The sequence below is a fragment of the Leptodactylus fuscus genome, chromosome 3, assembly GCF_031893055.1.
Source record: "Leptodactylus fuscus isolate aLepFus1 chromosome 3, aLepFus1.hap2, whole genome shotgun sequence".
NCBI classification, from domain to species: domain Eukaryota; kingdom Metazoa; phylum Chordata; class Amphibia; order Anura; family Leptodactylidae; genus Leptodactylus; species Leptodactylus fuscus.
This window is the reverse complement of record NC_134267.1, coordinates 112,946,944-112,972,436: the sequence shown is the minus strand read 5'-3', so window position 1 is coordinate 112,972,436 and position 25,493 is coordinate 112,946,944. Positions and strand designations below refer to the sequence as shown.

Below are 25,493 nucleotides of genomic sequence, written 5' to 3'. Positions count from 1 at the left end.
TTGTACTCTGTGTGTTTTATATCGACTGCGCAATATAATTTATACCCCCTTCCAAATTATTATGCAAATTCTATTTTTCTCTGATTTTCCAGTATAATGTTTGTGCTTCACAAATCTCCCAGATAATGTCCTAGGACTTTATGAGAATACCACTACATCTCCCAGTTTTCTTTCAGCATTATTGTGGTCCCCTAGCCTTAAGACACACCTTCTCACAAAAATCTTAAAAACAATCAATCATCAACACTCGTTATGATTAAGCAATCCAAGCAAATTGAACCCCATTCCGCACAGCACCGTAATAGTATGGTGCTGTAATATACAGCCACGTGCCAGGCCCAGCTATGCTATTAATATGATCTAGCTGACCCAATTTTAACAATGTGAAAATGAAACCCAAAATTCACTATTTATACATCAAATACTGTTATTGTAACCATTTGCATGCTAAATTAGTGACTTCTTAGGATTTATTTCCATTACTACAAATTACATAATCCTCCATGGCTAAAAATAGTCTTCCTTGGCTAAATGATAAGAGGAATACTTTTACTCTTCTGGAACAAAAAATGGAGTGTGACAGACGAAATATGTCTATTTTATGTAATACGTTTTGCGACATGAGGCTATTACCAAACTGGGCTTATTGCAATTTACTTTGCTATGTTAAAGCTTCAGCAATAAAGATTACACGGATGGGTTTTACCTAAAAATGAAATCTCTTTTTTTTTCAAGCTTATGGGTGATTCTTGATTTTAAACTTGGTTTTTATGTTTTTTGATTAAAGAAATTAAAGAAGTTCAATGAGCTGGCATCAGATATTTTTGATACAAGTTTCCTTGTCCTACCACTCAACTACAAACTAAAGTGAAGAAACAGCTGAACATAATATGCAGCAATGGAATATATCAGTGGCTGGGTTTTCTGCTTCCTACAAAGGAGGTCTTAGGATAGACAACCAGGCTGAACTAACGTAAAAAGACACAGAGAACATTGTCAGCTCAGTGGGAGGCCCAAGTGAGAGGGTGGAGACCTTAGACTAAGTTTAGGAGTTCCTTCCTGATCTGCTTAGTAAGTGCCTTGACATCTGGAAGGAGGTGGGACTATGCGCAGGGTAGTAACTGAACAAAATAACCAACATGAGTCAGTTCGAGTTGGTTACAGGGGCTGGATTTTGGTAATTTTGTTTTTGATTAGAGGGCGTTCACACTTGCACCTGGTGTCCGCCATGTGCCTCTCCACTAGGTTTTCGTCCTCAGCCCCAACAAACTGGACTGGGGATGGCTTCCTGGTGGTCAGCCTTAAAACTCATTCATTTTAATGGGTTTTTAAAGGTGACTGCTAGTGACCGCCTGTGGCCTCTCCACAGGGAAAACGTTTGGGTTTTTTTTGGCCGGACATGCAAGCCTTTCACAATTCTCTCATTCTCTACAGACTGAAAAGTAGAAAAACAAATCTAATGCTATATCAATAAATCTCTCTATCTATATTGTGGAGAAGGTAGCTCACTGGCAGCAATTGTGCGGACCCAACCAGTCAGAGACAGGGACACGAAATCTGGTGCAAAAAGGTTTATTTAGAAAAAAAAAAAGCTAAATAAGAAAACCTTCACTCCAGGTGCAAAATAAGCAAAACAAAATACAGCCTTGACTTCAGGCAAAAACATCAAACAAAATCCTGCTCGCCCAAGCACTAACAGCATGAGTCTAATTATACGAACAAACAAAATAGCACAGTACAGTCTCAGCAGACTCTCAGTATTAAAGGACAGACCCAGGTGCCTCCTCTCACGCCCAGGATCTGCCCTGAAGTGTAGGCTCTGCAGTCTTTTATGGCCCAGTAATGAGCCCAGGAGCCATACATATGTCATAACCCGGGGAGAAATATACTGGGAATCCAGCACTGCCCGTCACCTTCTCACAATATACATACACACACATTTTCACATGACACTATGGGCTCACGCATATGGTCATCTTATGGATCCTTGTACAGATATTTAATACAGTGCCCATAGCCTGCTATACTACAACACCTTGTGCCTCAAATTCAAGGCATGAAGAGTTTATTTACCAACAAGGATGTAAGAATACGTGAAGTATGATCATATGGTTGTCCTGAAGTATTCACCTCCTAATAAACTGCCTCTAGGGGAAATCACCATAGGACAGTACATATTACACAAAATGATGGAACTGTAGAAACTTAATCTACAGCCATACGAGGTCCTCTCATATTGACCAAGAGCTTGTAACTAAAAAAAAAAAAAAAAAAAAAAAAAGATGTAAGATGGCGTTCACACTAATGTTGGTGACTGTCAGCAGTGTCGGTAGCTACTGTCTGTTACATTTCAATGAGATTTTTATTTTGTGTCCGTTTGTGTCCATTTACACCCAATCCATCAGAACTCCAGTGGACAAAAAATTCCTACATGCAGGACTTTTGTGTCTGTTAGAAAAATCGGACGACAAATGTCTGTTATTTCTTACCATTGAAGTCTATGGGCAATGGACTTATAACGGACAGTAACCGGCGAAACCGTTTTATTTTAACCGGACACAAAGTTTTCACTGTGGAGAGGCAGAAGACGCTCACGGAGGCTCACTTGGCAAACCCATTCAAGTGAAAGAGTTTGAAAACTGACCGCTGGGTTTCAGCTCCTGTCCAGTTTCTCGGGCAGAAGACGGAAACCTGCAAAGCGGAGAATGGGCGCAGGTGTGAACCCGCCCTAACTGGTGCTAATGTGTCAGTTTTTTTTTAAATTGATCCACTAAATGGATCAGTTAAAAAAAAACGGACACATTAACATCAGTTACTGTTTATTAATGTCTGTATTTTTTAACGGACACCTTCATAACAGAATTCAACGGTAGTGTGAACCCTACCTAAGTAAACTGTGTATTTTTAAATGCATTTTATTGCAGTTTCACAAATGCATAACCAGTGTATTTGTAATATACTACACCACTTGAATTTTTTGTTGTTGTTGTTCTATCTGCTTTATTGCAGACAGGTATATCATTGCTGATACAGGAGCGAATGATGAAGGCAGTACTTCAGAAAAATTAAAAGAGAGCAACACACAATGCTTCTGAGGTCTGATCTAAACACTCTTGCAAGGCTCCCCTCGGGAAACCACATATAAGCCTTGTGATTAGTGATGGCTACACGGAGAGGAAGACTGTCTTGCGGTTTCCTTTCAAATCAATTTACTTGTCTAATATGTACTGAAACAAGTTATAAGCTTCAATAATAACACTTTATCCCACTGAAATTACAAGCGAGAAATTGCTTCTCTGCAGCGATGCAATCAGACCCAGCGTATGCCCTCGGCATAGGTAACCTGTCAATTAATGTGCGCACTTGTGAAAGCAAAATGTCGAGTGAGCTTTTAAATTCTCAAGTACCTGCTTTTAACCTTATGTACAGCCCACTGAATTAATTATAGCATGCAGAAATAAATAATCCTCCCATTACAAGCAGTCTTAATTAAGTTGTAAAGTGACCTTGGCTCTGGCATTGTTAAAGTAGTTAACAAATCGGGGGCCTCCAAATAAAAGCTATTAATTACTCCCAAAGTCATTACCTGGAAGAAATAGCGCCAACACGATTTTCTTAAGATGAAGATAAAGCACGAGCATGTGCTACATCCACATGTGTGCAAAGCCACTGATGCCGCTTAGAATTAAACACATTAAGTGGCCTCATTGGGTTCACAAAATCTAATTCATGTCAATATCAATATTTTATTCCTGCACCCGAGTTTAGAAATATAAACCAGTCAACAATGACTCCATTGTTATAGATTACAAGGCAGTCATGTTGCAAAGTAACATAGGGCTGAATCCAAATGAGGCCTTCAACTATGATAACATGATGTCTTTAGGGCTAGTTCACATGTGTTAGGGTGGTCGAGGAATTTGGTCAGGAAAAAATCTGCTTCAGGAATTAGGAAGCTTTTTTTGGAGCGTTTTTTGACATGGAGGTTTTTGCAGCGTTTTTTATTTCAGGTTTTTTCCTCCAGCAAAGTGACTGGACCATGAAAAAAACTGCCTGGCATTTTTTTCCAAAAAACGCGCCATAAAACGCTAGCGGTTTTTCCGCCTCCCATTGACTTGTATTGATTTCCTGAGGTGGAATCTGCCTGAAGAAAGGTCATGTTGCTTCTTTTTTCTGCTAGCGGAAAAAAGAACCCTAGCGGTCTACATAGACCTCTATTGCGAGGGGGCGGATTTTGAGGCAGATTCTGCCTCCTCTTGCCCCGTGTGAACGAGCTCTTAGGCTATGACCTTACGTATCAAGCCTGTAGCAACAAAAAAAATCATTGGGGGGGATCGGAGGGGAAAAGCTTTGTGGTTTTTTTCTGCAGCATTTTTCAAAATCCGCTTTGCAGGTAATGTAAAATGCTGCATTTTCACAAAATGGAGCCCCAACCATAAACATGCTTCTCCAACATACATACAAAGTCAGTGGTGTGAACCCCTATCCTAACCTGTTTATGTGTATACAAGAAGGACCTTGAGATTGCAAGATCTTTGGAAATCATGGAGCAAGGTTCCATAGGTCGGTTCCTCACCATTAAATCTGATGGCCCATCTCAAAGGTGGCCACACAGCAGATGAAGATTTGCTCAACTTGCCTATTTCACCTTGAATTTTAACATGCCTGATCCTTTGTTTTCACTTGAGTTAAGTCACCACCAATGGAGTCTGGCCCCTCTCACCATTGAAAACACATACAACTTCAGTGAAGCATGCATGAGTAAGGCTAAGGCCCCACAATGCGGAAACGCAGCTTCTTTTATTGCAGATTTTTCTGCGTTTTTTAGAGCCAAACCTAGGAGTGGCTACAAAAGAAATGAGAAATACATAGGAAGTTCTTAAACTTCTACCTTCTGCTCAATCCACTCCTGGCTTTGGCCCAAAAAACCGCTACAAAATAAGCTGCATTTCCGCAACGTGGGGCCTCAGCCTAAGGGTGATAGAGAGGAATAGCTGTTGGCCAAGCCAATGTTTGGCGAACAGCTCTTAAGGTACATGGCCAGTTTAAGGAAACCGGCACACTTAGCGACCACTAATATAAGACGTGATGAATATCTAGAAAGCATACGATCCTTGTAGCGGTGTCATTTTTTTTCCCACTGTTTACAAGTGAGAAAACCCAATTTCTTTGTAGCACAAGACTTCCCTTCTTATAACTTTTATAATTTGCTCAGTCCAATAGAGATTTTCGTGAATAGATTTCAATGCGTAGCTGTATCAGCAGTGCGTTTAGCTGGTATTTTCTTTAGTTCTCAAGTGTATTGTGTACTAAAGTGAAATGTAAAAAGACCCTAAAATCCAATGTTTCTTGAAGAGGCTTCAAAAGCTGAATGATTTATGCAGTGTCTCAGGGGATCAATGAAACAAGTGCCTAAATTAAAAAGGCTTTGTTTTCTGACACATCCGAAAGGAAAGGGAACACATAAGCAATTACATTCAATTATAAGCTACATTTCACTTACACGTTTTATAGTATTGTTTCATTACTTTCAGGCTTCTGAGCAGTCATTTGCTGCGATTTCATCTTTTCTTAATACCTCTTAATTAGATATAGTTTATACCGTTCCATTTAACGCCCTTTTGATTTAATTTCTACTCTGTCCGGCAGATGTATTCTAAATGGTGGAAATTTTCACTTCAGTCCTGTATTTTCTTATAGAGGGAATGAACAAGATGACGTACATTGGGGGAAAGAAGGAGTAAGATTGAAGATTTTACAAAAGTTTGTAAGCAGCGTAATGACGGCTTGTACTGGACACAGCACTACAGGAGTCAGTCGCTGGTCCTCCGATTAATATCAGAATGGATGGGGCCTAACTGCTGTGATCGCAATTGGCTTCCGAAGTCATGTATCCAGCACTGTGCTTCCCAAGTAAACAAGACCCAGTGAAGGAACATGGCATGGTATTTAATAAGTGAGTAGATTATAGTTGGTTTTATATACAGTACAGACCAAACGTTTGGACAAACCTTCTCATTCAAAGAGTTTTCTGTATTTTCAAGACTATGAAAATTGTAGATTCACACTGAAGGCATCAAAACTATGAATTATCACATGTGGAATTATATACATAACAAAAAAGTGTGAAACATCTGAAAATATGTCTTATATTCTAGGTCAGGGGTGGGCAATTAATTTTCCCATGGGGCCGCATAAGAAATTGAAACTATGCTAGAGGGCCGTGCCACTGCAAATTTAGCTCCACCCACTTCTACGGTGACTCCGCCCATTCCCAATCATCTTTCCATGTGCCCCCACACAGTATAATCCTCCTACAGTCACCCATACACTATATGCCCCCACATTATAATGTTCCCTTCCAACTGCCCCACAGTATTAGGTCCCTCTCCAGGTGCCCCAGTATAAATTGGTGGAAACTAGTGGGGACATGAAACTGGAGCAGCTGGAGGGGGACATTAAACAGTGGGGGTAGTTGGAGGGGGGCAATAAATTGACAGCTGGAGCGGGACATGAAACTGGGGGCAACTAGAAGGGGACATTAAAATCGGGAAGTAGACATTAAACCGTAGGGGTAGCTGGAGGGTGACATTAAACTGGGGGCAACTAGAGGCAGACAGGTCCCCCTACAGCTACCTCCGCGGTTTAATGTCCCCCCCAAAGTCTAAGTGCCCTCTTCAACTACCCCTAGTTTCATGTCCTCCCTCCATTTCTCCCTCAGTTTCATATCCCCCTTTATTTTCCCCATTTCATGTCCCGTCCCCCCCCTCCATGTCCCCCCTCCATCTGCCATCTCTGCCCTAGTATAACATTCCCCTTCCATCTCTGCCCCTAGGTTACTGAGACACACAAACACACACACACACACATATAGACAGACACACATATAGACACAGACAGACATATAGACACACACATATATAGACACACACACATATAGACACACACACATATATAGACAGACACACATATAGACACAGACATATAGACAGACACACATATAGACAGACACACATATAAACACACACATATAGACACACACATATATAGACACAGACACACATATAGACACAGACACATATAGACAGACAGACATATAGACACACACACACATATAGACACAGACAGACATATAGACAGACAGACATATAGACAGACACACATATAGACAGACACACATATAGACACACACACATATAGACACACACACATATAGACACACACACATATAGACACACACACATACAGTATATACATACACACACACTCTCTCTCTCCCCCCCCCCCCTGCAGCTCACCTTACATCTCTCAGTACTTTCATGACACGCTCCACATCTCCATCTTCAACCGGCACTAAGACACGCCCCCTAGACACGCCTCCCCAGTCAAAGCTGTGCGGGCCGGACTGAATCAGTCAGAGGGCCGGAAATGGCCCGGGGGCCGGACTTTGCCCAGGTCTGTTCTAAGTTCTTCATAGTAGCCACCTTTTGCTTTGATTACTGCTTTGCACACTCTTGGCATTCTCTTGATGAGCTTCAAGAGGTAGTCACCGGAAATGGTTTTCACTTCACAGGTGTGCCCTGTCAGGTTTAATAAGTGGGGTTTCTTGCCTTATAAATGGGGCACATTCTGGTGAATTATACAAGATGTGCTAGGGCTGGGCAAATATGACCCAAGTCAAAATCATAATTCACTGAACATTTTACATCAATTATGATTAATTAACGATTCTTTTAGGACAGTCTCGTTTTTACATGCCACACCCCCAATTGTTATGCCACTGAATTTTGGTTATGCCCATACCAGTACAGATTTAGTGACATATCCTTTAGCCAATAGCAGTGTAACACAGGATGGTCTACTAAGTAATTGAAATAATTGATATGACTAAGATAATTAAGCTGACTTCAGTTACAATTGTTATTGATTGTGTCTTAGGATGTCTTAGGATGTGCCCACAATCTGTTATCTATCCTTCACTTCTCCAGACAGAAGTGGCATTAGGCTCCAGTCACACTGGCAGCATGGCTTACATTTATAATGTAACCATCATAGTCATGATGGATGTTTCCAAACACAAACCATATAATAGGGTCAGAAAGGATTCCACCCAGCCTGTAAAGCCTCATCTTACTCCAGTATAAAAAAAAAAAAAAAATGCATGCTCAGCCAAGCAAAGTATGAAAGTAGTGGAAATATATGTTGTGCCAATATATTCCGTAGGATATGCAGTCACTTGCAAATTAGTAAGAACATTTTGATGGAATCAGCAATCTGCAGAGAACTTTAACACATATACAGACATTGCATAGTGTCTGGACAGGAGTGGTGCTGGGCAGGGATGTTTCTCATTCTAGTATTATCAAGTACTCCAGCAGTGGGAATCCCACCAATTGATATGATTTTAGTTTTTTTACCTTGCTTGAGTAGTTAGCTGTTTATGGTCCTTAGGTGACAATCCTAGCCTCCTGTCCACCCACCCTTATCAAAAAAAAATATTAAAAAATCTGCATGTTTGCCATGGGGCTGTGTGATCATGATAGAACAGTATTATCACAAACCCAGACATCAGAAGAAAGACGTTTTGCTCAGTCATTCTATTTACAGTAGGTTATTCCTTAAACCATATGTAACCTCTACAGTACACATTGGATAGGGGATAAATTGCTAATCACTGGGGTCTGACTGCTAAGACTCCTACCAGTCCAGAAAACTAGGGATGTAGAAGTCCAAACTTCCTGGTGGACACAGACATGATCCTGCTCCTATTTACTTCAATGGGAGCACTGGAAATAGCAGAGTGCTGTACTTCTGCTATATCCATTGATCCCACTAAAGTAAATGGGAGAAGGAGTACATTTGTCCACCAGGATGTTCACCTGTTTTTACTGCAGCTGCATTAACAGTGGGGATAACCCTTCACTAAACCCCCATTTATCAGGATCGGAGGACCTTAGTAGTCAGACCTTCACTAAACCCCCATTTATCAGGATAGGTGGGGACCTTAGTGGTCAGACCTTCACTAAACCCCATTTATCAGGATCGGTGAGGACCTTAGTGGTCAGACCTTCACTAACCCCCAGTTATCAGGATTGGTGAGGACCTTAGTGGTCAGACCTTCACTAAACGCCCATTTATCAGGATAGGTGGGGACCTTAGTGGTCAGACCTTCACTAAAAGCCCATTTATCAGGATAGGTGGGGACCTTAGTGGTCAGACCTTCACTAAACCCCCATTTATCAGGATAGGTGGGGACCTTAGTGGTCAGACTTTCACTGATCAGTAATTTATTTTGCATGGCATAAAATCTTTAAGTTGTAGCTTTTGATGGTTAATCTGTTTTCCCAATGCCAATAGTTCCCTTTTCAGACACTGCTCCTGAATTCAGTGGCATATCTAGCAGGGCCTGCAACTGCTAAGGGGCTCATAAGAGAAGAGGAGCTGGGATTCCACTGTTTTGCCTGCTTGTATAGTAATAGGTGGTAAAGGCTGACACTAGGGGATGCTCCCTTATACAGATTTACGCTAGGTTAATACCACATCCTTGCTTTGAGTTGAGGTATTAGCAACTGAATGTCTATACAGTAAGATCATTTTGCCATTGACTTATATCGTAACTCAACATATAAGACTAATGTATAAGCCTGGATACAGTTTTCTTAAAGGATAGAAAAACACTGCAGGGTGCATTTATTCTCATAATGAAATTGAATGACAACAGGAAAAGAGTAGTGGTGTGAACCACGCCTTACACAGCTTCCAGTGTGTCCATCGCTCGCTGTATATGTCCATAGTGGTGGTTGCATACACAAGCATTTATCATATCCTTCAAATATGCTAGAAATATAAATGATAGAAATACCCCTTTAAAATGTTTGTTTGCAATAATCCAACATTAGGACAAAGCCAAAATATCACTGTTCATTTTTTTTAATGCTGTATGAAAAAGAAAGCTGGCTGGCAAGTGTTTACACTGGTGTCTGCCTAAAATAGTAAAGCTTTTTTTTCTGTATGAAATGAAGCCAGCTCAGTAAAAAGCTACGCTTGTATATACACAGTCTTCATGTCATAAAATTGGGTGCACTGGGTTCCCAATTACAGTTTGTCCAATAAAAGCGGCTGGCGATACTGTAAAACATCTATTACAGTACCATTTAGAGCTTCAGCAGCTTTTACATGATGCACACAAGTTGCTCTTCTGTGTGCTGTTATCTTAATAGATTCTGACTGCTTTTTAGACCTCAGGGGCTCTATTCTGCAGCGTTTTATATACATGTAAAACTGCTGTTTATCTATTATTGCTAATGGGAAGCATCCAGAATGAAAGGAGCGCACTTACATTGCTTTATCTATTCCTTTTCAAAGTAAATTTTAGTTTTTGATTAATATGGAAAAATCTTAAATGAACGCTCTGATTGGAAGACAAAAGAAATGATTCATCTAGAGGGATACTCGTCCGGCACAAGGGCTGGCTCTATAAAAATAGCTATTCATAGTGTTTTAACTAGCTCCATGGCCTTCAATAGAGTTTCTAACACATACATATGGTTTCTTCAGATTTTTTTTTTTTTTTTCAAAAATACAAGGACAGCTGAACTAAGATTGGTGAATGAAATTACAATATAATAAATAATAAACATAGCACAAAATATCTGAAAGCTGAGTATTGTGCAGTTCTCCATCAATATCTAGTTTCAGTCTATAATAAACAGCTTGCAACTTTAAGGAACGTTTACACAGTAGAATTTGGTGCTAATTTTGAGGCAGATTCATTTTCAAAATCAAAAAGGCTATTCTGGTACTGCTACCCTTTTTTAAAGGGACCCCCCCCCCCCCCTTTTTATTATATACCGGTAAAACCGACATGTAAATGAGCCCGTCCATGCACCTTGGGCGTTCCTCCAAGACTCCGTGCAACCCCCTGCGTCATGGCTTCAAGCTGCCCCCTCTTTAGCTTGTGCTCCGACAATTCCTCCTCCGTCCCTGTAACTGCTTCCAGCGTCTCTCATCTCGCTCCTGTACATTGAAATGTCGGGCATGCGCAGTAACGCTCCCTTCTGAACACTACTGTACATGTCCGAACGCCATTTTCTTGTGGACAGTGGAAGAAAGCACATGAGAAAATGGCGCTCGGGCATGTGCAGTAGTATTCAGAAGGGAGCGTTACTGCGCATGCCCAACATTTCAATGTACAGGAGCGAGATGAGAGACGCTGGAGGTGGTTACACGAAGAGAGGGGGAGGAAATCTTGGTGTGCATTTGAATGGGTTTGAAAGTGTCCGGCCGGGAGCGCCGGTGAGCGTTTTATGATCTCCGCAGCAAAACCGTTTTTTTTTAAACCGAACACAAAGTCGGACATGCAGTACTCTGTGTCCGGTTTTTAAAAAAATGGTTTCGCTGCGGAGAGCATGAAATGCTCACCGGCGCTCACGGCCGGACTCGGCATGACAGGTTTCCTTCTGCATGCAGAAGACGGAAACCTGATAACTGAGTCCAGACACTGGTGTAAACCCAGCGCCACAGGAAGAAAATTAGCAGCATCAGCCTCCAGTACAGTATCTGGAACATGATGAACCAGAAATTTTTCAATCTGCAGCACCAACCAAACATACAGCAGGTAACTGACACCCGTTGCCCAACTAGGCACAGTGCGCTCCTGTATTCAAGCAGATAACTTTGACTTCATAGAATTCTGGGCCAATAGGTTAGAGCAGTGTAAGCAGCTGTCTCAATTTTCAATGAGTATTATCTTGTCAAGTCTCAAGCGTAATGATTAAAAGGGTGTTCAAAGCAGCTGGTTGCGTTGTAGCCCCTAGGCTGACCAAAGTGTCCACTACAAGCTAAGTCTGGAAATAATTCGTTAGGTTTATCAAAATGCATCAGATATGGATCAGTGTGGATTTTCACACAACTTCAGTAAAAGCCAATATATCTTCCACTGCTACATCTCCCTTTATCAAGTACCATTTACTGTACTGCTGATGCTAGGTTCACACTAGCATTCGGCAGTCCGTTCTGTGGTTTCCCTCTTCTGCATGCAGAAGACGGAAACCTGTCAGACCAGGTCTGGCCATGAGCGTTTTATGCTCTCCACCGCGAAACCGTTTTTTTTTTAAATCGGACACAGAGTACTGCATGTCCAACTCTGTGTCCGATTTTAAAAAAAAACGTTTCACGGCGGAGAGCATAAAATGCTCACTGGTGCTCACAGCCAGACATCTTTCTCACCCATTCAAATGAATGAGTATGAAAGAGTCCTGCAGGTTTCCGTCTCCTGCTCTGTTTTGTGGAGGAAATGGAAACCTGCAGAACGGAGACCGGGCGCAGATGTGAACGAGCCCTTATGCTACCCCTAGACTCCCAACATCATCTCCTGCTGTGTGCTGCCACTTTCTATTCCATACTTAAAATTTAGGCCAGTAGAAGAGACCTTCTCTATAGTGGAAGTGTATACTACTTGATAATATGAATTCATCCTCATATCTGTATTTAGATTCCAAAGATTTGTTGTAACCACATTCTGAATATTATTCTAAAATGAACAGCAGAATAGTTCCACTTCTTAAGATGGAAAGAAACAATGTGAAATCCTTGAAAGGTACACTGATAAACACTTAAAATGTTTCATCAGTATGCATAATGCAAATTAATACACTGCATACAGAGAAAGAAAAGGTTAGCGCATCCTCGATAATACATTACAGCAATCACATTCACAGCAGATATAATTGGTCTGTGGTCCTTCCACACCATATAATAAGTGTGGAACAGGTATATTATGCACATTTAGACTCTCCTGTGACTGCTGTAATCTTTGTGATGAAAATGCTATAGCTATACCTTTATTACAAAATTTGAAGATGTTTAAAGTGACACTTCAAGTTATAGCTGAGTGCATAGTTGGGCCTTATAAACAAGTGTGTGTATATACATGTATATATATATAGATCTGTATATATACGTGTGTAAAATGGGTGGAATTTTGAAAAAACGTACACAAGCACCAACACCAACCTACAGACTACTTCAAGTGTGCTGAATCACCTCAAGCCCAAGGTCTATTGGTCAAATTAACTGTTGACACTCAAGAAACCTCCATAAAATTTATAACCAAAGTGAAATCATAAAATAATGAAACAATAAGATAAAAGCCAATGAAAGGTGAGGAAAAAAAGCGCATAATCTTAAAGTAATATCCTAAATATACATATTGCAAAAAATAAAAGTATAAAAATAGGAACAGATAAACGTAAACACTCTCATTTTCATATCAAGATCCAGTTTCTGATTTACTCTGGGTTCACACTAGCGCCCGGACTCTGTTTTCAGGTTTCCGTCTTCTGCATGCAGAAGACGGAAACTTGTCAGACCGGGTCCGGACGTGAGCGCCGACGAGCGTTTTATGCTCTCCGCCGCAAAACCGTTTTTTTTTTTTTTTTAAACCGGACACAGAGTACTGCATGTCCGACTCTGTGTCCGGTTTAAAAAAAACGGTTTCGCGGCGGAGAGCATAAAATGCTCACCGGTGCTCACGGACGGACATCTTTCAAGCCCATTCAAATGAATGGGTATGAAAGAGTCCTGCAGGTTTCCGTCTACTGCCTCTGTTTTGTGCATGAAACGGAAACCTGCAGAACGGAGACCGGGCGCAGATGTGAACGAGCCCCTAGAAAAAATGGTTACAATAAACTCTATGGCTAGAGGAGAGAGGATTAGGAGTAGGAGAAAGACAGTTATATAAGTCTCTCCACGGTGAAGATGTTGTGATTCTTTGAGGATCTCTTCCCTTCCTACCCCACTTCTCTCCATATGAAATGTAAAGGACCAACGGACCGGATTTGAATGTAAATCCGGTAATGAGGAACTGCGCTCTTCTCAATGATTGGATAATACGGTTGAGAAGAGCGCAGTTCCTCATTACCGGATTTACGTTCAAATCCGGTCCGTTGGTCCTTTACATTTCATAATTCGACGCCCGTGTGGTGTTAGGAACATTGCTGCCCCAGTCGAAGAGAAGCCTTGTGGTTGTCTCATATTGTTATTTCGGAGTTGTGACTTGGGCTCACAACCTTTTAAGGTGAGCGCTATTCCTCTTTCACGTAATCCAATTTCTGAGAGAATTACTACACTACGGTTTGCTCGGTGTCTATATTCCCTTTTGTTTTCGACACTTCTCTCCATAGACATCTATTGTATAGATTTGATTAGAGGCAGAATGAGAAAAAGTAGTAAAGAAACAAGACATTTCATTTAATCAAATATATTCCGAAGTTTCTTCCCTTCAAGTGAACCATTGATTTCTGAAACAATAAGTAAACATTTACTTTTTCCGGGTTGCAGAACGCCTCTGGAAGAAAAGTCACTCCCAGGAAGACTTCCTCAGTTACAAAGAGGCACTTCTCACATTTAAGAACGCACTCACCTCTACTTCACCACACTCATATCTGGTGTAAGCCGATGGCTGGTCAGGTAATGGAGGGGGTGTACATCTCACCCAGACTACTCAGGTGGGTGAGATGTGAAAACTCCAGGAATGTTTGTTCTCAGCAGACAAATTTCGTCTGCTGAGCATTTTGGTAAATGCTCAGTATTGGGCTGGATTTTTAGGAATGACAGGTAGGTTGGTATTGGGACATGTCATTCCACCCCCCTCCAGTCCACACTTTGGGGATGTTCCTGCAGCGACTCAGCTGCAGAGTCTCCTCATCAAGGAGGCTTAAGAAGTTGCTCCAGCAGCAACACTTTGGCACAGCTTGGCTAGAGAGCTGACAGAGAGGTCATATTTTTGGAGCTGTGTCCTGAATGATTCTACTGGCTTTTGATTTCTGTTATCCTAGGTGAGGTAACCTATTCTATGTTTAGTTACAGTCTAGCCGGGCAGGTATTTATTTTTGTATTGTTTCCTTTTGTTGCTACACTACCTTTTTGAGTGAAAATAAAACTGTACTTTTGTTTTGGACTAAAGAAACTGGACTTGTGTGCCACCCCACCTAGCAACCCCAGACCCTGACAATGGGCATACACACTACCGCTCCATTCACACAGGGTACTCTCATAATTTATGGGAATTTGTGGGCTGTAGATGTTACCATTGAGTGTTTCGAGCATGTGTGTTGCAGATAATAAAAACTTAGCATTTCATAGAATCCCATTACAACTCATTTTATGTACAGACTCATACACTGTGTCATAAACTAAAATTTACCAGGTCAGAAAGTTATACTTGTGACTCTTAAAAATTTATTGATGTCATTTGCAAAGTCTAATGTTCCCTAAATCTTGACAGTTTGTAGGATAGATTTTTTAAATGAGTTTGGCAAAGGCTTAAGCAACAACATTTGCATTTCACTTGCGTGTCGTAATATATCATATCTCGCTCTAAAATGACACAGTCACACACTCCAAGAGGCATAACTCTAAGCAGGAGAACGCTCCAAGCAATAACAACACCTTAAGCAAGTCATCCAAGACAAATCTCAGCACAAACTCCTTCACTTAGTTACTTATCTTGTGTTCTAAAGAAGAAGACATTATTGATTAGACAGTAAGCCTGACAGACAACACTGACCCAGATCAATTTCTCCAGCTATTCAGCAAAAAATATTTAAAATTGTCAAAAAAAAGATGAAAGAAAGAATTCCCATCAGTTTTATTACAACGGTTACAAGTAGCTATAGGTTAATATGAATGTGCAAGCTCCAAGGGTAAAGTACCAGTAGAACCTATCACCATATATCCTTATTACATCAGCCTATAGAACACAAATAGGGTTCTCCTTAAATGTCATATATGAGATTTGGTGTCCAAAGAAGGACCAGAATGCAAGGGAAAGGATTATAAATCCCTAAGGAAATATTAGGGAACACTTCTCTCTCTTGAGACATGGTGCAATCTTCTGGTTGATCTAAAGACTTTTAGAAGAAAAAGCTGAGCAATTCATATAGAGTGTTAAAAAAAAACCTATACAACTTGTATTTACTTAAATTTCTGCTTAGGAGTCAAGTGAACGTTCCTACTAAGAGATTAAAGGGGCTCTATCAATGGGAAAAGTCATTTTTAACTAATCACATGCTTGCATAGCCTTTAGAAAGTCTATTCCACACTTACCTTTAGTATGTAGATTGCCTCAGTGGTTTCTGAATAAGTCTGTTTTTATTAATATGCTAATGAGCTTCCAGCCAGTACAGGAAGTTCCCAGCAGCTTCCTCTCTTCTATTATCTCCTATGTGTGTGAGCCAAACAGGAAGCTGAGTCATCAGCAGCAGCAGTCTCCCATAGGAAACAACAGGAGAGGAATGCACGATGTATCGTGCACTAGTCTAATTAGCATATGAATATAAACGGACTTATTCAGAAACCACTGAGGCAATCTACATACTAAAGGTAGGTGTGGGATAGACTTTCTAAAGCCTATGCAAAGATGTGATTAGTTAAAAATGACCTAGTGATAGAGCCCCTTTAACAATATTCCGTATCAATGGGCATACAGGTCAAGTTTGAATCCAAAACTGCTTTGCAAAATAGAAGTTTTCTACTTCCCCTAGTGCATAGATAATCTGAGGGGCCCACTCACCTAAAAATTCCCCTTTGAGGGGTAAATAGTACAAATTTAGTAAGATGGTCTACAGTGAAGTACCAGAGAATCAGGTACTAGACCTTCTGCATGGAGGGCAGGTCCACAAACAAGGTTACCATCCACCTGACAATGGTTATGCCTTATGCAGACGCCAGAATCATACTCTAGGTTTTAAGCAGCATACGTACATCAAAGAAGGGAACTGATCTAGTATGGGCTGCCATTCCCAATGGTTTTTGTTTGTAATTTGGGACTGAGAGAAACAGCTTATATAGTTGTGAAATATATCCTCTCGAAGATCCCAAATACAGGAGCACATTGGGAAGGGCATTGCCCGAAGAAGAACTTGTGTAATCATGTGACTGCACGTCTGCAAGTATGCAAATAGAGGAATGGACAGTGTGGGGTGTCGCTCCCTTACCTTCGGATAGAGAAAACAGGTTGTCTAATCGTAGGATTGACTGTAAATACCCCTCATGCCAAAGGTAGAATGCTGAGAATGAGGGTGTAAGGAAATGTATGGGGAGGAGAGAGCCAGAGAAGGCTTCTGCTGCTGATGATGACTCATCAGCTTTCCCTGCTCTCACCTCCCCCTGTTTACACACAGCAGACAGTGCTTAGTGAACTTCCGGCGCACATTGCTGGTTAATTAGCATATTAATAAAAGCGAGCTGATTCAAAAATGGCTAGGAGGATTACAAAACAAAAGGTATGCCTGGAATAGCCTTTCTAAAGGCTATGCAAATATATGCTTAGTTAAAAATCACTAGAGCCAATGATAGAATCCCTTTAATTAATGAATAAATAATGAGGGCAATAGTGGGCATCACAGTCTCCCTCCCTACAAGTTCTCCATGCAATTGCAGCAGGCAAGAGCATCATACAGAAACACCCAAGACATTTTTTTGCATTACTTTTCACCATTGAGACTTAAGAACATGAACAATAATGAACAAACGCATCTTTGGTAAACCGTAATCCTATCCTACTAATCCTACTAATATTATAATCCTATCCTACTAATATTATAATAATAATTAATAATACTACTACTACTACTAATAATAATAATAATAATAATAACAATAATCCTATATCCTATAATAATAATAATCCTATCCTATCCTACTAATAATCCTATCCTACTAATAAAAGATTGTGGGTTTGGATGTTTGTTCCTCAATCACACAAAAATGGCTGAATGGATTTGCATGAAATTTGCCACATACATAGATAGGAACCCCGAATAAAACATAGGCTAGTTTTTATCCCGGTAAATGACATCACTACACGACCGCAGTGAAGGAATGTAGGTCCACACAAGACTATAGGACCTGTGATGACATCATCACAGGTCCTTGAGCCATTCTAGGATAGGATCATGCTAGGCAGTGGGCGGAGATACACACTATTTTGTGGGTGGAACTATATAGGATGAAGTTGGACAGTGTGAAAGCTGATGAAAATGGAGTCTCATGGAAGATAAGATTACAGAACATGCAGGATGTGTGTGGGCAAGAGGAGTATATTGGGTGTACAGTTTCAGTGAGTACGACGGGGAATGTGTTGTTGTTCTGCCTCTGATGGGGGAGAACTTTGGCATATTTCAGCAACATCCGTTCAGCCCTTTGTAACACAGAAGCTGCTCAGACACTCACATAACAAAACCTATGTAATCACAATTTCCCGATGTATCAGAGCATACGCGGTGCTTTAGCACACCTCTGTAGGCTCTCCATATGCAAACAGGTACATACAGCTGGGTATCCTACGCATATGCAGCGATGTAGCAGAGCCAAGACGTGGGAGCAGGCTGATCGAACTTTGGCACATTTCAGCAACATCCATTCAGCCCTTTGTAACACAGAAGCTGCTCAGACACTGATATAAGAAAACCCCTATAATCCAAATGGCCAGATGTAGCAGAGCTTAAGTGGCGTTGTAGCACAGCTCAGTACGCTCTCCATATGCAGAGATGTACATACAACTGAGTATGCTGTGCATATGTAGCGATGTAGCAGAGCCGAGACTCAAGAGCAGGCTGATCATCCACAACAGCAATTGGCTAAATATAAGCGGCTCAACGCCAACACCAGCTTGCAGACGAAGTCGTGGGCATATGCTAGGTGTCTTATAAATGCAGATTCCACCTTCATTTCTATCATGAACTGGGGGGAAAAGACCTCGTCTCTTGGCCACAGCTAATGGAGGAATGCTCTTCTACAGAGGTTTCTAAAGCAGCCAAGGTTACTTATTGAGCTGTTGTTTAAACTCGCATAGACAGGAATGGAGAGATCTGCACAGGCACTGCTGACATGATATAGGGAGTCTCAAAAACCAATTCTTTATGTAGGTGAGAAACAGAGTGGGAACCGCATCTAAAAGAGTAATTGCTTTAATTGATAATGCAAGATTTCAGGAGCTAAAAGCAGAAACCATTGTTTATAGGTTTGTAATGAACAACTTTAAGTTCAACATCTACTGCAAATAAAACAATGGTCAGAAAGTCCACTACTGACTTTTACTATTTTGTTTTTTTTACAGGATCCATGAGGATAGGAAGGTTACTTATATATATATATATATATATATATATATATATATATATATATATATATATATCATATCATATACCATTGAAGTAAATGGGTAAGACGGTTTACACTTCCTGCACAACAGTTACCAAAGGTGCCCATTATTTTATCATTCTTCACCTGAAATATGGTGGAATTTGTTGCAGAACATAGCCTAACAGATGAATAGTCATCTCATTTAAGTCCACTGATTCATTTTTTTTTTTCATCTTAAAGAAAAACTCCTACATGCTGCACTTCTATGTCAATGCAAAAAAACTGATGTTTGACGGAAGATACACATTGGTTTATCTTTTTTTTTTTTTTCTTGTTCACATTTCTGTTTGTAAAGTCTGTTGCTCTCATGCAAGACTTTCTTGTTTGAAACGTAAACAAATGTGATAGAAGTGGAATATGAAGTTAGCTACCGTCATGTCTTTTACACTGGAGTGAATGCAGATGGAGGGTGCTCCGTCTGCATCTATTATCCCAGCACCATTTAAGAAGTCTATTGCTCTTCATCCTATTAGGAAAGAGAGTAACTGACTTTATACATGGAGTCTTATGAAGGTCTTCAGTTTGCATTAGTTTTTCCATTTGTCTTTTTGTATCAGTTTCAGTTTGTGAGAGAGTGCGCAGAAGATCTCTAGTGACTCAAAATTGACTATAAACTGATGCAGACCGAAGTAAACTGATGAAAAGGGTCAGATTTAATAAAAACTTCCAGTAACTGCAGCGTGAATATAGCCTCAAGCCTAAGATATTGTGAAAGAGTAATTCAGTTTGAGCCAGCACTAAGAATGTGGTGGGGATAGAGAACGTACCTACGAGGGACAGAGGTCTTGTTCATGCAAATACATATCAAATATATAATGGAGATTTACAAACCTCATTCTGAAGCTCATCATTGCTCTTGGAAGAGGCCAGCATCTCATATATAGTGCCGCACAAATCTTCAACTGTGGGACCCCCAATAGTGTTCTGTGAACTCTGGAGCACATATTTCTCAACGGTATCATATAGCAAAGAGCCATCATCTTCACTGCTGCCAACTTTTTGTTTTGCTCTGGATGCATCTAGAGAACCGTCTTTGAGGCCATTTTGAATTTTCAAAAAATTTAAGGTGACATCATCATTAGTCTCAAACTCGCCATTTAATGGCATGTCTTCTGTTTCTTCTAGCTCATACATATCTAGAGAAAATTTCACATTTTTCCCAAATGACACGCTTTCTCCAACATGGTCTTCTTGAAAAGTTAGAGCAAGTTTCTTAAGCTGTTCATCAGAAAACAGTGACATAATTTTATAGGTGGCGTCACAAGCTGCTGTCGCACACGTCAACGGAAAAGGTCCAAACATCTGTTTAATAGCTTTGGTTGCTTCTTGACTGACAAAATCTTTGTCATAGAAAGTCTTGAAAAGAAAGACAGCTCCACTTTCAATGGCTTCTTGTCCATGGTCTGTTCCAACTGTAGGAAAACAAGGCAATGGTTTTGGCATAGTGCATGTGTTTGATTTAAACTGCCTCTAAATAAATGTGTGCTATCTCCCCTGTAATAGCTTAAACCTTTCACTCCAAATCATAAGCACTACAATAAAAATGACAACGTAGGAGAATTACAACCCCCAAAGTCACCCTTATGTAAATATTTAAGTCTGAATTATTGAACCAAGGATCAGTAGATTGAAATTCACTTGCTGCAGAACAATCAAGTGAGGTTCTCCTCTACTCTGACTAGCCAGGTGAAAAATTACCAAGTTGAATTCACAGCACATCATGAATTTCAAAGAATTTGTCTTTAACAAAAAGTAATTTACCGATCTGTTTTGCAGCCTGTAATATTTCTTTTAGGCCCTCGTTTATTGCTTCATGCTCCTTGTCCACAATGCCAGTGACAAATTGAGTTATTTTCTTCCAAGTAAGGTCAGACTCCAAAACTTGCTCACGCAACTTCGATCTTTTGTTCTGTAGAATTAACGCAGTATGGTCAAGAGAAATGTATCTGAAACAACTTCAAAGCTAAATGTCACTATTAATGAAAGCAGAAGTGCACCTCCAAATAACTATTAATGATTATTAGCTCCCTCTCTAACTCGTAACAAGAAATTCAGCTAATACAAAACCAAAGACTATTGAGATGAAATAACATATAACATATAGTCAATGGGGCAGATTTATTGCTATGGTCTTAAAATGACAGCTTAAAATTAATTGTCCAAACTATTGCCTGAAACAATGGTTAAAAACAATATTCTTTATTTGTGTTGCCAACTAAGAACATATAGTCAAAGCAGTGTCAACCCACGCTTCTATTAGGCACTGAGTGAGCATTTATTGATTGCATAGTGATCAACACCAGCAGGGGGCGCCTATTGTTCACTATCCACAGTGCATCTATATCCTCCCTATTCCTCACTCAGTGCATGAGGTTAAAGAGGACCTTTCATGACTTTGGGCACAGGCAGTTCTATATACTGCTGGAAAGACGACAGTGCGCTGAATTCAGTCAAGAACGTCCTTCTCCACAGCAGCGCCTATCCCGCTGTACAGTGTGAGTGGGGAGGAACGCCCCCTCTCTCTGCTCACAGTGCTCGTCCATAGACAAGTATTATCAGGAGCGGGAGGGGGGCGTTCCTCCCCGCTCACACTGTACAGCGCGATAGGCGCTGCTGTAAAGAAGGACGTTCCTGACAGACTGTCAGGAACACCCTTCTGACTGTAAAGAGCTACGGTACCAGCACCGATAGCTCTTCACCCGGGGCACAGATTGGGAAAGCCGACACTGCGCTGAATTCAGCTTACTGTCGGCTTTCCAGCAGTATATAGATGAAAGGTCCTCTTTAAATTAATCTTATGAGTGAGTAGGGAGGGGCCACTGTGGGAAACATATATACTAAGGAGGAGGAGCCACTGGGAGAGCATTATAAATACTATGGGGGGGGGGGGGCGCGGCGGTGAGCACTACATATATAGAGAGAGAGAGAGAGAGAGAGAGCGCTTTGTTTTGTCTTTGTCAGGGTCTGGGGTTGCTAGGTGGGTTGGCATACACACACAAGTCCAGTTTCTTCAGTCCAAAACAAAGGTAGAGTTTTATTTTCACTCAAAAATATAGTGCAGCAACAAAAGGAAACAATACAAAAATAAATACCTGCCCGGCTAGGCTCTAACTAAACATAGAATAGGTTACCTCATCTAAAATAACAGAAATCAAAAAGCCAGTTGAATCATTCAGGACACAGCTCCAAAAATATGACCACTCTGTCAGCTCTCCAGCCAAGCTCTGCCCACAGACTGCTGCTGGAGCTGACTTCTTAAGCCTCCCTTGATGAGCAGATTCTCAACAGCTGAGTCGCTGCCAGAACATCCCCAAAGTGTGGACTGGAGGGGGGTGGAATGACAGGTCCCACTACCAACCTACTTGTCATTCTTAAAAATCCAGCCCAGTAACCGGAACTCAGAAATAACCCTCAGCAGACAATAGTTATCTGCTGAGAAACGTTCTTTCTGGAGTTTTCTCATCTCACCCACCTTAGTAGTCTGGGTGAGATGTACACCCCCTCCATTACCTGACCAGCCATCGGCTTACAATATATAACAAGTTCTACAATTTTCCAATATACTTTCTGTATCAATGGTTTTCTAGATCTCTGCTTGCTGTCATTCATTCTGCTTATTTCCAATGTTTCCAGTGGATAAAAATCAGTCCATGGTCATATGACATGCTGTGCACCTGTACGTCCGTTACATGACCACGGTCAGAGTTTTATCCACTAGAATAAACAGAATGAATGAGAACAAGCAGAGATCTAGAAAATAATAAGGAATTTATACAAAAAGTAAACGGAATAGAAGGAAAAATAGGAGGGCCACTCACCCATAGACGAGTATCTTCTAAAAAACATCCTTTATTACGGAAAACTTCAATAAAAAAAAACAACCATCTCAGATAGTTGTTTTTTTATTGAAGTTTTCCCTAATAAAGGATGTTTTTTAGAAGATACTCGTCTATGGGTGAGTGCCCCTCCTATTTTTCCTTCTATTCCGTTCATTTTCATATGCTACTATTTGGATGTTGAAAACCCCCAGACTTAATAACAATAATTGGTCGTCTCTTCGTGTATGTATTAACTAATCTTGGACTTGATCCGTATATGTGTGGAATCAGCAGTGCCATCCTTATTTTTATGTTTTACTTTGGATTTTTTTTTTACAAAAAGTATATTGGGAAATTTTACAACTTGTTATTATACAAACAATCACATTTTTATTATTTTTTTCTGGTGATGTAGCCATATCAGAGAAACCACTGTGTAGGATGAGATGAACACTTTAATTAGATCATTTTGAGTGCTCTACAACTTTTTGACTAAGTTTTATCAACTCTTTCTGGTGGGATTAAAAAAAAAATATTAAAGTATTATAATATTTTAAATAGTTTGCTGTTCACCATACAGCAAAAGTGGTTATCGTTCTTTAGTGGGTCAGTACGATTATGATCATGCCCAAGTTACGTTGTTGATTGTTTTGTTTTTTTTCATAAAAAAATTCATATTGGAAAAAAAAACCTTATTTTTGCATCACCATATTCTGAGAGGTGTACGGTTTATTTTTCTGTTGGTTGAGTGGTGACAGTGTAACTTTAAGCTGAGATCATTTAGACAGAAAGCACACAATGGTCAATACCTAATGGACAGGTAGTAAAGATCTCAGAATGTTTCATGGCTTGGAATACGCTGTAGCATGAACAGAAAATTCCACAAATTCATGCAGGTATAGCATTTGGATCAAGCACACTTTAACATTAGGGGTGTTAAAGCATTTTTACATTTACAAACTGCAGTTTGTGGGAATGCTGGCACAACAGCAATAACCGCTGTTTACCACAATATATAAAGCATTCTACTCATGAGTCATTCTGAATGTTTAGCACTTTGCGCCCTGGATAAAACATTTTACCATCAAGTCTGTCGAGTCTCCCCTGTAATCATCTTGTCTGGTGACATTTGAAAAGGAGCGCAGCGCTCCTGTGAGACGAGGTAAAACCATCTCTTTCTTATTCAGTGATCCATAGGATGAAAAATAAGATTCTGCTGCAACTTGTAACACCTAAAACGAAACAGAAGAAAACGATGGATAAGAAGTTAAAAAAAAAAAAACACAGATGAAAGAAAACAAGAATATCACAAATGTAGTTTCAATAAACAGGAAAATGAACATATTTTAATTTTACTTAAGGATCAAGTAATTTTTTTTTTTTGTTGTTGTCACACACAAGTCATAATTTTAAAATGTTTCTGCCAAGATAGCTATATTGAAGAGGTTATCACACCAGGTAACAATGGTGGGACCATTCGGCCAGGTTAAATGTGGGCATGGCTGCTGGTGGACGGAGCTCTCATTCACTTCAAGTAAAGAGGAGCGTCAGAGGTAACAGTCTTCTGAAGTGAATGGGAGTGCTATCCTCTACCGGTTACACCTAAATTTAGCCTAGCTGTGCTCAGGCTGAATGTGCAGCAGAGAAAGAGGACCCCCGGTTGTCAGGATCAGTGGGGGCAGGTATTTGTCATCTTTGGATAGAGGATAAATACTCCATTTTGGAGTTTGTATAACTTATTGACTGACATTTACTAACTCCTTCTATGGGGATTTAGGAATCCAGAAAAAAAAACAAAAAAAACCCCTGCATTTATACCATTTCTTTTGTTGTCTCCTGTATGGGAAAGCACTGCAGAAGACAAACATGTTTTATGGAACATAAAGTCCTTTTTGTGCAGTTGCATTCTGAGAACCATAAATTCTTTTAGTGCGGCAATGGATAAAACAGCTATTCTTCCATTGATTTTGGATTGATGTTTACCATCAAATATGTGTTCTTTTTTTTTGTTTAATGGTAAAGTATCATTTATTATTAGCAATGGCCATAAAGAGGTTGTCCGGGGGGGGGAGCAGGGGAAGCTGAAATCTGAAAAAAAGTATGATACTCGCCTGTCTCGACTCTGGTGTTCCCTGATGCTGTCCAGTCCAGCGGCGCCTGGGGACTTCTTCCAGTGGAAGTCCTTGACGCACATGACCTCTGATTGGCCTCAGTGGTCACGTGCTGAGAGGGCTTCTTCCAGAACTACTCTCCAAGTACCGCGGCAAGGGACACCAGAGCATGGGTGTCCCTTAAGATAGGCCATCAATTTTAGATTGGTAGGATTTCAACTGTTGAAGCCCACCCAGATCAGCTGTTTTCCAAAGTGTACTCTTTACAATCGCTGTTTATAGCCACTGTAAACTGGTATTACCCACATCTGCCACCATCAAAATTACATTAAAGGGGCTCTATCAGCAAAATCATGCA

General features: G+C 40.4%; 1 protein-coding gene across 1 annotated transcript in view; it reads right to left on the bottom strand.

Annotated features, from left to right (window-relative positions):
* ASCC3 (activating signal cointegrator 1 complex subunit 3) overlaps positions 1-25,493 on the bottom strand; it is a 454,027-nt gene that overhangs the window by 418,932 nt on the left and 9,602 nt on the right. The window contains exons 2-4 of the mRNA XM_075268175.1: positions 24,107-24,256; positions 20,968-21,115; positions 20,038-20,618 (exon numbers count right to left, since the gene is read on the bottom strand). Of these exons, the coding sequence (XP_075124276.1) occupies positions 20,038-20,618; positions 20,968-21,115; positions 24,107-24,196 (819 nt within the window). The 5' untranslated portion in view covers positions 24,197-24,256. The remainder of the gene's footprint in view (positions 1-20,037; positions 20,619-20,967; positions 21,116-24,106; positions 24,257-25,493) is intronic.